Genomic DNA, 13510 nt, shown 5'->3' on the forward strand with positions numbered 1-13510 from the left:
AACAGCCAGTGGAAAAACTAATTGGTGTAACTGGGTTTTGCAGGGAGTCTCAAAGCATTGCCAAGATCGACACAACCCTCCTCAGTAAGGACAAACACAGTGCAAACGGTGAATTGTCCTCAGCCACCAGATCTCCAGCGGGGACCAGAGCCGCTACTTTTAACCCCCTCAATGCTGCAGTGCCGTCAGCATCGCCAGGCAGGGTGGCTTCTTACAGCATAACTCACAGCCACGAACACACCTTCGTGGGGCTCCCCTCTCCCTGGGAAACCCGGCACGGAGGCGTGCGTACGTGGTACGTGCAGAGCCCAGCCCTCCAGCACAGCACCACGCTGCGTCGGTACTGCTGAGCTCTGCAGGTCTCCTCCATCAGAGCCCCCTGTGCAGTTCGCTGAGCGGTTTCCCAGTCATTCTGCACCTCCCTGTCTCCCCAGAACAGGAGCTCTCACCTCAGGGGGGCCCCATCCTGCTCCTCTAGCCTGCACCCTGCAACTACGACCTTCCTCCCCCTTGCAGCCGGCTGGGAACGCAGGGCTCGGGGTGAGCCCTGTGCTGGGAACGCCAGTGCCTGGGATTGCTGTGGGCCTCACACCCAGCACAACCTTCTGTACCCGAAATTTCCTCTCCACCTCGGACAGGGTCTGACCTCTCCCCTGCGTGGGTGACCCCCCTGCTCCCAGCGCTCTGTGCACACACACCCCCCTTCCCCAGGGCTCTGAACACCCCGGGGGGGCTGTGAGACCCCAGGGGAGCCCCTAAAGAGTTCCCCCCTGAGGCGAGACGTTTGCCGAGCCCAGCCCGCCCTCCACCGGTGGCTGTGAGAGGAACAGCGTCCAAAAGTGGGACCCGAGCATCTGCGCACCCTTCACCAGCCCCTCGAGGCCTGGAGACGCCCCCAGCCCTCTAAATATGACCCCCCCCACAGGCAAAGCCACCTTATTTGAAGGCTGAACCCCACGGGTACTGCTGCCCTGGGGGGATGAGGCCTGTTTTCCACTGAGCTGGGGGGCTGCTTTGGGACAGAGGCTGTCCCAGGAGCTGCACCCTTCCGGGAGCAGCGTCAGACCACGCTGCTCGGCCACGCCACGCTCCTCCCGTCCTCACTGCCCTCCCTGGGGCTGGCTGCAGAGGAGGCCAGATGCAGCTCTGAGCTGGGCCCTGCCCAGAGACACTCCGTCCAGGGGACTGAATAAGCTAAAAGCTTTAATTTTAGTTTGAGATGCTGGAGAAGTCATCAATTTGAGCATGCCTGAAGGTATATAACGGATGCAAATTTTCAGCACTTCTCCTATGGTGTGTCTCACCTGGCAACACACTTCACCCAGGCTCATGCAAGATATTTCTCCCTGGTACCTGCGTACCATGAAGGAGCCGGTTTCTCCTGTCTCCAGGGTTGGATGCAAAGCACCTAAAAGATGATTCTGGCAGCGAGGAAAGGTGAAGGGGTACCAAAAAACCTGTCTGCAAGGGCAGAAATGAGCTGGGAGGTTAAGCGTGGCCAAACATGGAGAGAAGCAGCAGGAAGAGGAAAGAGGGAACAGGAGAGGAGCGGAAGAGCCAGACATGCCAGAGTAAACAGGGAAAACTGGGCCAGGACAAACCGGGATGGCAAAACTGAGAACAGAACCAGGGGAAAGGGGGAGCGGGGTGGTGGGGTCTGGGGGGGTCTCATCAATAGGTTGTTTTCACGCAGTCATCAAACCCAGCAGCAAGGGCCTTGCTTCCCTGTGCTCTGAGATGAGCTGAAGTCTGCACTGGGAGGTTGTGCTCTGGAGTGGCAGTTCCCAGTTCCCAAACCGGCACAGTCCCCCGCCTCCCCACAGAGCAGGACTGCGCAAGGAAGAGGTAGGAAACTCCAGCATAGCCCATACTCGCATTTAATCGTGAGGACAGGACAAACTGGGGCAGGCAGGTACGTTGGTGTGGAAGCAGAGCTAGAAGAGCAGGCACACCCTGCCCTCACAAGAGACAGATGTCATTTTAAGGAGTAACCCTGCTAAAAGCATAGAAACAAATCATTTAAAAAAAAAAAAAAAACAAAAAAAACAAACCAAAAAAACCCCCAACCCAGAGTTTTCTCTGGAACAGATGTTCCTGCATGGTCTCCGAGGACTGGAATCGGACATCACTGCTAAGGCTGTTTCACGTCAGACACAACACGGGGAATTCACATAGCGCAAATCAGGTGTTTAACAGAGACATTTCAGTTCGGGGCCTGTCTCCTGCGGTGGAGACAGGGAGGGCTCTTGCAGGAAGGGATGCAGAGCACGTGAAGTCAGGCTCTCACAGAGACCACCCTCCAGAGGACTTTCTCTCCCCTAGGCAAGTTGCCTCCCACGTTCAGGGCACAGACATCACAGCAGGAAAGCCCCGAGAGCTGCTCCATGGTGCTGAGTACATCTAAGCAAAGGCAAACCAGACCCTTCATCCCCACTCTCCCACCTGCTTTCTGCAAGGAAGAAGGTGCACGAAACAAGGCTACATCCACAAAAGGTGGACGCAAGAGACCCAGAGAAGTGTCCACAAGATAGCGGGGCTCGCTCATGTCCTTCACTGTGGAGCAAGGCCCCAAGGATGTGCACAGCTGCACCCACGCTGGAAGAGGAGAATCAGTCCCAGATGAGTGTCCCATCTCCCTGCGAGAGAAAAGGGCTCTCCAAGAGAGGACAGGTCTGGGCTATCCCTCCACCTACTGCACAAGCCCGGGACACATTCAAAAGTGCAGACAATAAATTAAGATTGGAAAAAAAAAAAAGTCAGCGTGTATAATATATATATATAATATAATGTGCGTGTGATTGTGAAAAATAGAAATGTCATCCCCAGGAGAGAGCAAGGCATGGCAGAAACACATCCCTGTCCTTCTCCCGAGCCCAGCACTACCCGGCTCCCCTGATTCACAGCAGAAACACACCAGCGGGGCCACGCAGGGGTTGCGCCTGGCACCCAGCTTCCCTCTGCCAGTGGGGACCCTGTGCCAAGGAGGACTGGCTGCTTGGTGGAGGAATGGGGAAAAGAGCCCAGCACTGGTCCCTTCACAGCCTTCACCAGGAAGGGTTGCTTCAGGCAGGGAAAGGGAGGGAAAGACAGAAAAGCAAAGTGGAATGGCAGGGGCACCCCCACCCCTCCTCAACTGGCCAGGGCCCTGCCCCTCCTGTGGCACAGGACCACCACCGCTGTACCAAGTAGAAAATAAAGCCATAATGAGTCTATGCTTTGGTATGTAACCATCCCCCTCCCCTTGATCCCCACTGTGTTCCCCTCAAACCATTATCTGTAAAACTCGTCAAATAAAATCTCTAGTGTGCCTTTATATCGCTCCTCGAACCTTTTCTTCCCCAGTGCCTGCCTTGCCCCCCTCTCCCCAGCAGGATTCAGGGACGTGCCTTGAGCCCCACCAGTTACAGCTTCTGCTGTCCTGACTGGATCCTGCCGAACGCTGCCTGGTCCAGTGGCAGGTAGCGGCCTTGCCTGGAGTCCAGGAAGTACAACCTGTCCTTCACCAGTGTGGGGTCGAAGCCCTGCTTCCGCAGCTCCATCTTCTGGAACTTGTAAGTGCCTGGAGTGTGGAGAGAAGGAGGAATGAGGGGTCACTGGCCACACACAGTCCCATCCCCGCCACACACACTCCCATCCCCACCGCACCTGTGGTGCCCCAGACCCAGCCTTGCACTCCCACACCTCCAAACCAGCAGAGGAACTGGTTGAGGGCTCGACAGGGCAGAGGGGCTCCATCCTGACCCTACCACAGATTGGTCTCCATAACCAGGTTTCCCACCCCAGGCCCCCCCAGCTCCATGATCAGTGCGAGCGCATCTTCCGTGGCTCACTTGTCTTGGAGACTTCGTGCAGGAACCGCAGGAAGACGGGACGTGCGTACAGTGGCAGGGCTTTTTTCAGCTCGCTGGCAAAGCCTTCTAGGTCACAGGAGTTACTCGGGTCAGCAATGGCTGCCATTCCTGCCTTCCCTTCAATCCCTAAGAGGCAGAGAAGAAGGGAGAGCACTCAGACACACTGTTCCTGTAGCACCATCTCCCGCTGCCCCTCACCAGCAAGGCCTCTGGCACAGACCCTGCTTTGCACCAAAGGGCTGGCATGTCCAGCTGTGTCACTGGCTGTGTCACCACCCTGCGGCTACAGCTGCCAGCGACACCCTGCGGTCACAGTCACCTCCTCCCTGAGGAGGCACTTGCAGCCTGTCCAGAAAGGACACAGGGTCCTTCCAAACCAGCCAGAATCAGACCAAAGCTTGAGAGAGGGAGGGAACCCTCTGGTTCCCACTAGGCACATCCTCAGTGGCGTCTTCCCAGCTCGCCCACGGGGAGCCTCAGTCCAGCCTCTTGCAAAAGGACACGTTGATCTGGACGTGCAGGACATGCTCACATATAAGTGCCAGAAGTCCGCCTGCCTCCCCTGATCGTCCTCTTCCCTCTCAGCTACCTGGGATCTCCACCCCATAAACCACCACGTCCGTCAGGTTGAGGATGCGGCTCAGCGTCCCCTCCACCTCTGTGGTGGAGACATTCTCCCCCTTCCAGCGGAATGTGTCCCCGGTGCGGTCACGGAAGTACATGTAGCCATATTTGTCCATCACCAGGACATCCCCTACAAGAAAGTGAGGAACAGGCGAAAAATGGGGTGTCAGAGGTGCTAGGAGCAACCCTGGAGCATCTCAGAGCAGTGCCACTAGCCTGGGACGGCCCCCACACACACCCAGGTACCCTTCTCCTCCGCTCTCAGCAGTCGGAAGGGCCCTGCTTGCCTCACCTGTGAGATAGGCAGTGTCCCCTTTTGTAAACACGTCCCTGGCGATTTTCTTGTTGGTGGCTGACTGATTCAGGTAACCATCAAAGTGCTGCAAGGGGTTGCTCTTGACAATGCGGCCCACCAGCTGCCCTGGCTCCCCTGCAGGGAAGAGAGGGGATAAAGCGGGGAAGCAACAACCCGCATCCAAGCAAAAAGGGTGTCTAATGGGGTTTAACTGAGCAGAGACTCAAACTTCAGTAAATTATCTTGAAGTATTTGGACAGATACACACAGGGCTGAGGAGACTTATCCCTGTGGTTGCCCTCACCTGGTTTGCAGCAGATACAGACACCATCCGGCCCCCGGATCAGCTCCATGGTGTCCTCATCCACCCTCACCAAGCCGATGGGGTACACACCTGGTAGGATCCTGCTGTTGAAGCCGCACGACCCAACCTAGAAGAGAAAGAGCTCAGAGCTGTGGGCAGCAGGAACATCTCTGCTGCCCCGAGCCCACTGCCCACACACATCCAGGATACCACAGAGCTGGCACTGCACAACAGCCCAAACCCCTCCGAGTGGATGGCAACTCACGCCAAGCCTCTTGGAGCAAGAAACTGTGAGCAAACAGCCCATATGGGTTTCCAACGCTGCCCAGGCCAGTGGGCACCCTCTGGGACATGAGGAGAGTGGTGGGGCCTTACATTGTTATCAAAGTTTCCCAGGCTGCAGTTGCACTCAGTGGCCCCGTAGAACTCGGCCACCTGGGCGATGCCAAAGCGGGCCATGAACTCCCGCCAGATGGAGGCACGCAGCCCGTTGCCCAGCGCCATGCGCACCCGGTGCTGCCGCTCCACCTCCTGGTATGGCTGGTTCAGCAGGTAGCGGCAGATCTCCCCGATGTACTGCACAATCTAGGAGGGACACAGAGGGAAAACTCACTATGACCCCTCTGCCAGGCCCCAGGGCATTTGGGGTTTCTTCAAGGGCAGGTAAGAATGTCACAACATGCCCAAAGTCCCCTAAAGAGGCCTTAGTAAAATCCAGGAGTCCTGCTAGCTTGTACCATGCCTGTCCCTCCCCAGTTAACCCACTCCTCTAGTCTCTGACACCTATCCGAGACCTCCTGGCTGATGCTGGAGCATGGGAAGGGCTTGGACATGTGGAATTACCACCTCAGGTGAGAAAGACACAGCCCCACCACCTTGGAAGGTGGTTTGGGATGGACAGGCAGAACCAGTCCAGGCCTCCCCCTCTTCCAGCGGCTGGGCTCTCTCCAGCACAGCACAGATCCCCAGGCTCCGCTCCCCACTCCCGGCTGGCCCCTTGCCTCATGGCCTCACCGTGCAGTTGTATTTCACACAGTCGTCCCAAAAGTGCGAGGCCGAGAACTTCTTGCGGATGACAATCGTCATGCCCTGCAGCAGGCACTGCCCGACCCCCACGATGTTCCCTGCAGAGAGGCAGCCAGGGGAGCCCTCAGTCCCCAGACACCCCCAGCCCAGCCCGCTCGGGGAGAGGCCTGGCAGGGCAAGGGGGATGGCACACACTGGCTCACAGCAGATGGGGCTTCACCAAACCAAAGCCCCCAGGACCACAGGCACCGGGGAGGAGATGTGTGGCAGTGAGATCTGGGGCAGCACTTTGCACCTAGACATCCCAGCAGGTCTCAGCCAGCCAGGTGGGCACCGCTTCCCCTTCCCCCTGACACTCCACGGGCAGCAGCGATAAGGAGCAGCTATTCCAAAGCCAGGCTAGGAGCTGGGATAGCACCCCGCACACACACTCCCCACTCCAAAGGTCAGCCAGATCGATTCTTGGCTCCCGGGGAAAAAGCAGAAAGCCTTGGTCAGACCCTGCCAGCAGCAGTCAGCTCCTCCTCGACATGGAGATCGCTGCTACACCAACCTCTGGCCTGAGCCACGGGCTTGGCTGAGGGGAAGAGACAGTTCCGACACGCAGGGCTCTGTACGGCACACGTTACCTGCAGCGTGGTAGAGCGGGAGGCAGTCGTACATCACATCGTCGGGCCTCATGTGAAAACCATAAAAAACTAAGCTGGCCATGCGAAAGTACCTGGGGTGAGAGGTGAAGAGGCATGTCAGCAGCAGAGCCAGAGGCACTGTGCTAGGACAGGGCAGAGCTCAGCCCTGTCCTTCCCCGAGCCCCTGCCCACGGCCTTACCGGCAGTTCACCACAATGGCAGCCTTGGGCAGCCCCGTCGTGCCAGAGGTGTAGATGTAGAAGAGTTTATCTGGAGAGGAATGAGGAGACAAGGTCACTGGGACAAGGGGACAAGTCATATTTATACACTCTGCTAGTGCCAGTTGAGTCAAAACTTTATGTGACAGCGTCAGGAACATGCTGGGTTCACCCCAGGCAGATCAGGACAGGTGGAGAGCACAAGAGGATACTGCTCCACACAGGGCTGGGCTTCAGACACCAGAGTAAGACCCATCCCAAACACCCTAGGCCCTGCTGCGGACGTCTGCCATCAGCATCCTGAGCAGATGTTCTTGCCAGCGTTCTAACTGGCTGATCCACAGAAACACCACCACAAGTTTGGCCCCCAAGAGCTGATCACATACCAAGAAAGCCCTTATCGGGGGGGGTTGGCTGGTGCCGCTGGGCCATCTGCAGGAGGGGGTCTAGGTGTTTTGCACCAGGAAGCGTGGATTCGGGGCTTCCTTCCCCGGACCAGAAGAGATGGATAGATTTCTCCAGGGAGGGCTGCACTTCCTGCATTGCTGAGAAAGTAAAAAGGAGAGATGGTAAAAGACTGCAGGGTGGTTACAGCACAGAAACCCTCTGCCCTCCCAGACAGTCTCAGGGAGACACTGCCCCAGGTAGCAGTACCCTCGCTGTGCTCAGCAGAGTCCCCAAAGGGCTGACAAGCACCACAGGTGGATGTTGTTTCCATGATTAACAGATGCTGGGGCCACAGCTTGGGCCTCTCCAGGGACTAGAAGATCCTGTTCTCCACCTCTCCCCAGCCAAAACCTCTTTGGTGCCAAGAGGTCTGTTGACACCACCAACCTCAGAGGTGTGGGCTGAAACACATGAGGAGCTGGACCTGAGGTGCTGCAGGGATGTGGCTAACAGCCACGGAGAGCAAGGGGAGGCTCGTCCTGTGCGGTGGGGCAGGCCCAGCCCAGCCCAGGGCTCCACGCAGGGGAAGGAGCCAAGAGGCACAAGGAAGGATCCTCACACCCAGGCTGGCCTGTTGGGAGCCAGACAGCACTGAACGCCAGATCCTGGCCATCTCCAGATCATGCCCAGTGGCCAAAGGGACCAACAAAAAAAAATAAGCCAACAGATACAGTTCCAACTGTCCACTCTTCCACATCACTGCTCTGTGGTGGGCGGAAAGGAGCACTAAATCCATTGAGATGCCCCCCCCTCCCGAGTTCAGAGCACCCCTGACACATCTGCCTGCCCCTCACCTTCCATCATCTCCACCCCAAAAACCACAGCCTTGGAGGTGGAGATGGTGATGCAATGCAGCAAGGCCTCCATGCGCAGGTGGGAATTCACGAGGGCAGTCTCCACCCCAATCTTAGCCAAGCCGAGCCACAGCCCCACGTACTGATTGCGGGACTCCATGAAAAGAGCCACCACGTCACCAGAGCGGAAGCCTTGGCCATAGAAGAAATTTGCCACCCGATTGGAGTACTCATCCAGCTGCCGGAAGGTCCAGCTCTCGCCCGTGCCTTGGAAGATCAGTGCTGTCTTCTCTGGATACCTGCTCGCGGTCTTCTGAAAGATCTTGGCAATTGTGTTCTTCTCCCTCACGTGCCTCCATACCTGCCACTTCACCCGCAACAGGACCAGCCCCGTGCTGCCAAAGGAAGATGAGCAAGAGGGCAGCTGCTCAGTGACCCTGGCATAACCACTTCCTCCAGCAAAGCCAGCACAGCATGAGGAACTTCCTAGTAGCTTCCTTCCTAGCCCAACACTACTCCAGGTCCTACTCTAGGTCAGCAGCAGCTCTGGGCACTCCCCTGAGCAGTGTGGACATAGGCAGAGCTCATCTGCAAAGATGCTTATAGCCAGGAACTGATGGAGGCCAGGGAGAGATGTGTTTTTGAAGGCTGCAGACAGGGATGTCCCTGGTCAAAGGGGCATCTTTGAGCCTCAGGTGCTCTCCAAGAGGTGCCACCACTCCCTCCCCACAAATCCTTGCCAGGAGCTGGCACAGCCTGGTACCAACTCAGAACCGACCCTGCACAGGCACCTGGTGCCACGCCAGCAGCTTCAGGGACAGGGTGAAGTACAAGGACAGTCACTAGACTTCAGAGCTCAGCTGAAATCTATCTTTCCCGTGAAAACTTTGCCCGAGAGTTTGGAGCCGCTCGGGCGCGGCAGAGGGAGATCTCCTTCCAGCTGGGCCAGGTGCCAGCAGAAACCCAGAGCTGTGCAAGGAGCTGGGGGCTCACACATGCACCAGGGCAGAGCAGTGGGCCAGGGGGAGGGTGGGTGGTTGGGCCATCGCAGCCAGGACACCTACGTGACGTCCCTTCGTATTGTCTTGATGAATATGAGGAAGAAGTCCCATCCGCCGGATCCCAGGTAGAAGATGAAGAGAGCGGGGATGGCCTGGGCCCAGGACAGCTCCAGACTGACCCTGAAGAACAGCAGCAGCGCTGCAAAAGCAGCCAGACGCAGCATCTTAGCCTGCAGAGACAGAGAAACCACGGCCATCAACCCCGTGCACACTGGGCCTGGTGATAAACGAACCCATGGGCGGGGGATGCGTTAGCAGCCCCCAATTTCCTGGATGAGGTCCCTGAGTCATCACTCCTCCTGGCAGCGAGGACGTAACCCAACAGCCCAGAGCTCCCACAGATGTAACTTTACCAGACCTTGGAGATAGCCTCCAATTAAGCCTCCAGCATGGCACTGCTTAGTGCCAGCCGAGAGCCCGGCCATTCCCACCTGGGGAGCCACATTCTGCCCACCAGCCAGGGGCATGAACGCGCTCCAGCAGTGTGAGATGCAGGATAAAGTCACTTCACGAATGTGGGAGCAGAGTCATGGCAGGAGACCTTGTACAGATGTTTGGCAGGCACCAGGGTGATGCCAGGCAGGACTGGCTCAGCCCCTCACTCCCAGCCTGGCAAAGCCCAGCTCTAAATTCCTCCTTACCCCCGGGATCCCTTTCTCCCCATAACCCAGCTCTCCCACACGCCTGTCTCTGGGACAGCCAGCATGGCTGGTGGGAGAGCGCAGCTTTACATGCTCCCCGACACAGCTCAGACAGGAACAGGGACAGGAAACTCAGTCCTTTGAGCTCTGCTCATGTTTGCAAACCCTCCTGTCGGCGGGCAGTTTCCTGGCCTGGCTCTGCTGGAGACACTGTCAGAGCGGGTCAGGGACGAGGTCAGAACAAGGCAGGCATCCCCTGGCCAGGCTGGAGCGGGCAGAACAAGGGCTGTCGCTGCTGCCAGGAGTGCCCAGACCCCCACCCCATGCCCTGTGGACAGCAACTCAGTCTCTGGTACCTGTCCCCCAAAACCAGCACCTGTGTCCCCATGCTAAACACACCCCAGACGTGGCTCTGAGACTCACAGGAGACCATGATCTAGCAAAGGCTCTTTGGGCAACAGCATCGGGCAGAGGAAAGTGACAGTGACATGACCCTCACAGCTCAAGGGCTCCTAAATAAAACTGGTCCTTCCCGGCATGGACACAGGCCGAAGGGGAAGGAAACACTCATGTCATTTCCCTTTCCCTCTTGAAGGTGGATTCACTGCTCTGAAGCTGGCAGCCCTGAGTGGGCCCTGCCACATTCGGCGTGGCCAGGAGCCACACTTGTGGCTCTCCCTCTGCTCCATGCAGTTCCCCCAGGTCCGGGGAGCCTCTGTGGATTTGGTAGGAGATGCTGGCAGGGTGAGAGCCAAGGCAGTGCCACATGGTCACCGTGCCCTGGCATGTCACGCAGGCTGCCTCAACTCCGAGCCGTGCCACTGGCAGCAGGCAGGGATGCACCAGAGCACAAGATGCCACTGCTGGGTGGGGGCCTGGGGACATCCTCCTGTCCACAGCCCCTGCTCAGAGATCCCCCCTTGTGCCAGCAGCCTCTGAGCACTCCCCACCAAACATCTCCCAGGCCCGAGATCCCACAACACAGTCCCTCAGCCTTTTAGCAGGGCAAGACCCACTGCATTTTTGCCTAGGAGCCTCTCTCTGCAGTTAAACAGGGCAACTCTTAGATCACCATCAAACTACTACACCTCGGCCAAGACCTGGGCCCTTCGTTACATGCTCACATCAAACAGACAGAGGTGGAGAGCTGGCGGTGGGGAGCCACACTCTGTGTGGGCAGCAAGGTGCTTAATCTCCCACTTGAAGGCAAGACAGGCCCAGACAGGCCCCTGTTATCCTCTGCTCACATCTCTGCCTCACACCGGCATGCCCGGTGCCTCCTGCCAGGAGATAACCGGTGCATTACTGAGAGATAACCGGTGAGAGATTACCGAGAGATAACCGGTGCATTACTGCCAGAGACGTCCAGCCCTGCCGTTAAGGATTCAGGTCTTGTCTAGCTGCATCAGCACAGAGAAAATTAAGACCTGCCTGCAGTTCCACGGCCAGCGGGCACAAAGGCAAACCGCAGGGATCCATCACCCGGGGGCACAGAGACCCAAGGAGAGCTGGGGAGAGGGACCAGCCTGGGGAGCAGGTCACAGGGGGGACCACAGGCAGGAGACCGGTCAAGCTCCAGGGGCTGGGAGATCCCCAGAGTCATTTCTCCAGCATGAGCAACCGGGGGGGCACCTGTCCCCCCACTTAGCCCTGGGCAGGGTGATGGGGTCCCCCCCCGTTCCGCCCTCCCCGCCCTTCCCCGGGGCCGGCGGGCTCATCCCCCGCAGGGAGGGCGAGCAGCCCAGCCCAGCCCCATCTGAGGGGGCAGAAGAACCAGGAGGCCCATGAGGGCCTCACACCGGGGCTGCGGCCGGGACTCTCCTCCTCTAAGCCCGGCCAGGCCGCGGAACTGCCCGGGGAGAGCCGGTATCCCCGGGGGGAGCCCCGCAGCCCGCTAAGCCGCGGCGCCTCACGAGGAGACCGGCGGGGCTGAGGGGTCCCGGTACCGCCCGCAGGGCCCCAACGCCTCATGAAGAGACCGGGGGGTTGAGAGGCCCCGGTGTCACCCGCGGTGCCTCAGGAGCAGGCGGGAGGCTGAGGAGCCCCGGTACCTCCTGCGGAGATCGGGGGGGGGGGGGCGCTGAGGGACCCCGGTACCACCCTCAGGGCCGCGGCGCCTCATGAGGAAACCGCGGGCCGTGGCGGCCCCGCCCGGCCGCCCGCGGGGAGGCAGCGTGGCCGCCGCAGCGGAACAGAGCGGCGCCGGGAGGTCACGGAGCGGGGAGCTGGGGGACGGGGAGGGGAAGGACGGTGCCGCGCTCTTACCGGGCTCCGGGGCGTCCGCTGCGGCCCGGCCACCTGCACCGGGAGCGGGGCCGGGAGCAGGAGCGGGTCCCGCCCGCCGCTGCAGCACGGGGCGGGGCGGGACGAGCAGCGCGGCCCGCCGGGAGTCGTAGTCCCCGCTCGGCCCCGCCGGTCCGGCCCCGCGGCGGCGGGCGCGGTCCCGGGGAACGGCGGGGCGGGGCGGGGCGGGGCGGCGCGGCGGGAAGAGGCGGTGAGGGCGGCGGGGCAGAGCGAGGGCTCTGTGGCGCAATGGATAGCGCATTGGACTTCTAGCGCGTGTGACGGGAGTCATTCAAAGGTTGTGGGTTCGAGTCCCACCAGAGTCGCATTTTGCCACCGGGACGCGGCGATCGCTCTGCGGGTTTCCGCGAACCGCAACGGGCCGGGGGGAGCCGCCACCCCCGGCCGCTGCCGCCCCGCGGGGGCCCTCGGCGAGACCCGTTTTCGGAGCGGAGCCACGCGCGGCCCGTGTACCGGGGAGAGGGAGCTCGGGGCCGCGGCCGCTCCCGGGGGTCCACTCCGTAAAATGTGCCTCGATCCCAGCGGGTCCGTGCGGGGTTCAGCAGCATCATCCCCTCCCTTGGTGGTCATCGTCACCGCATCCCCCAAAACAGCCCCAGCAGCGCAGACACGGACTGCCCCAAAAAAAGCATTTTCACATGGCACGGATCTGTCCCCTCCAAAAAAAGAATTTTCACATGGCTTGTGCCTGACCTGCCAAAATCACCCCCGCTTCCCCCCTCTGCCGCTGCCGCCTTCCTTCTTGCAGACTCGACAAGCGGCGGCCGTTAAGCGATCCGGCTGAGCAGATGCAGTTTAAAATTACATGCCGTGCCATTTCTGTAGCGCTGGCACCAGCCCACCAAGCAACACGCGGCTGCGCGAAGGCGGCACAACCGCCGCCGGCAGCCCCAGCGCCGCACGGCCGCACTAAATAACCCAAAGTGCAGCGAAACCCTCTCTCGTGACCATCATTTCCCGTGTTTCCTTGATCGCTGCTCACAGCTTCTGGAAGCGACGAATCTTTTCTGCCCTTTGGTTTAACCACCCCAAAGCTCCGACACATTTCTGATGCAGAAAAGCACATTTTCAGGTCATTTTAGGGCCAAACGCTTCTTTCATCCTGACCAGTGCAATAGGACAACCCCCACTCTGTGCATTTCACCACCAGCTGAAGGATGTATTTATATGATATCTTTTATTATCTTCTTGAAATAACTCCAGAGGCCAAGGGGAGGCATGAGCCCGGTTTTGGAGAAAAACCCAAAGCGTGGCTGATGGGGGAGGATAGAGGGAGAAGTTGAAAACGGGGAGTCAGGCAGCGCAAGAAGGAAGCC

The 13510-nt window shown here is 59.2% G+C and overlaps 1 protein-coding gene and 1 non-coding gene across 3 annotated transcripts; one reads left to right on the forward strand and one right to left on the reverse strand.

The window, feature by feature from the left end:
- Positions 1-2750: 2750 nt before the first annotated feature.
- On the reverse strand, positions 2751-12306 carry SLC27A4 (solute carrier family 27 member 4). 2 transcript variants are annotated; one of them, XM_074846320.1, is made up of 13 exons: positions 12156-12306; positions 9253-9419; positions 8189-8583; positions 7334-7492; positions 6930-6999; positions 6730-6821; positions 6089-6198; positions 5450-5659; positions 5075-5201; positions 4768-4905; positions 4441-4605; positions 3831-3977; positions 2751-3559 (listed from the first exon to the last, which is right to left on the reverse strand). In XM_074846320.1, exons 2-13 carry the CDS (start codon positions 9411-9413, stop codon positions 3402-3404), a joined length of 1932 nt encoding a protein of 643 aa, XP_074702421.1. In that variant the 5' UTR covers positions 9414-9419; positions 12156-12306; the 3' UTR covers positions 2751-3401. The 2 variants fall into 2 exon arrangements, with proteins under 2 accessions (XP_074702421.1, XP_074702422.1); XM_074846321.1 differs by lacking the exon at positions 2751-3559 and having other exon boundaries at positions 3873-3977; positions 4384-4605.
- A 102-nt stretch (positions 12307-12408) lies between these two features.
- On the forward strand, positions 12409-12499 carry TRNAR-UCU (transfer RNA arginine (anticodon UCU)). The gene is given in 2 exon segments: positions 12409-12445; positions 12464-12499. It is a non-coding gene; the product is annotated as a tRNA-Arg (tRNA).
- The last annotated feature ends 1011 nt before the right edge of the window (positions 12500-13510 follow it).

The sequence above is a fragment of the Strix aluco genome, chromosome 20, assembly GCF_031877795.1.
Source record: "Strix aluco isolate bStrAlu1 chromosome 20, bStrAlu1.hap1, whole genome shotgun sequence".
NCBI classification, from domain to species: domain Eukaryota; kingdom Metazoa; phylum Chordata; class Aves; order Strigiformes; family Strigidae; genus Strix; species Strix aluco.

Coding starts and splice junctions, on each gene's coding strand:
- SLC27A4 (XM_074846320.1), bottom strand. CDS start 9,413: ATGCTGCGTCTGGCTGCTTTTGCAGCGCTGCTGCTGTTCTTCAGGGTC. Junction 7,000..7,333: donor CCCCGATAAGGGCTTTCTTG/GTATGTGATCAG, acceptor ATTCCTCTCCAG/ATAAACTCTTCTACATCTAC. Junction 3,978..4,440: donor TTATGGGGTGGAGATCCCAG/GTAGCTGAGAGG, acceptor TCTGCCTCTTAG/GGATTGAAGGGAAGGCAGGA.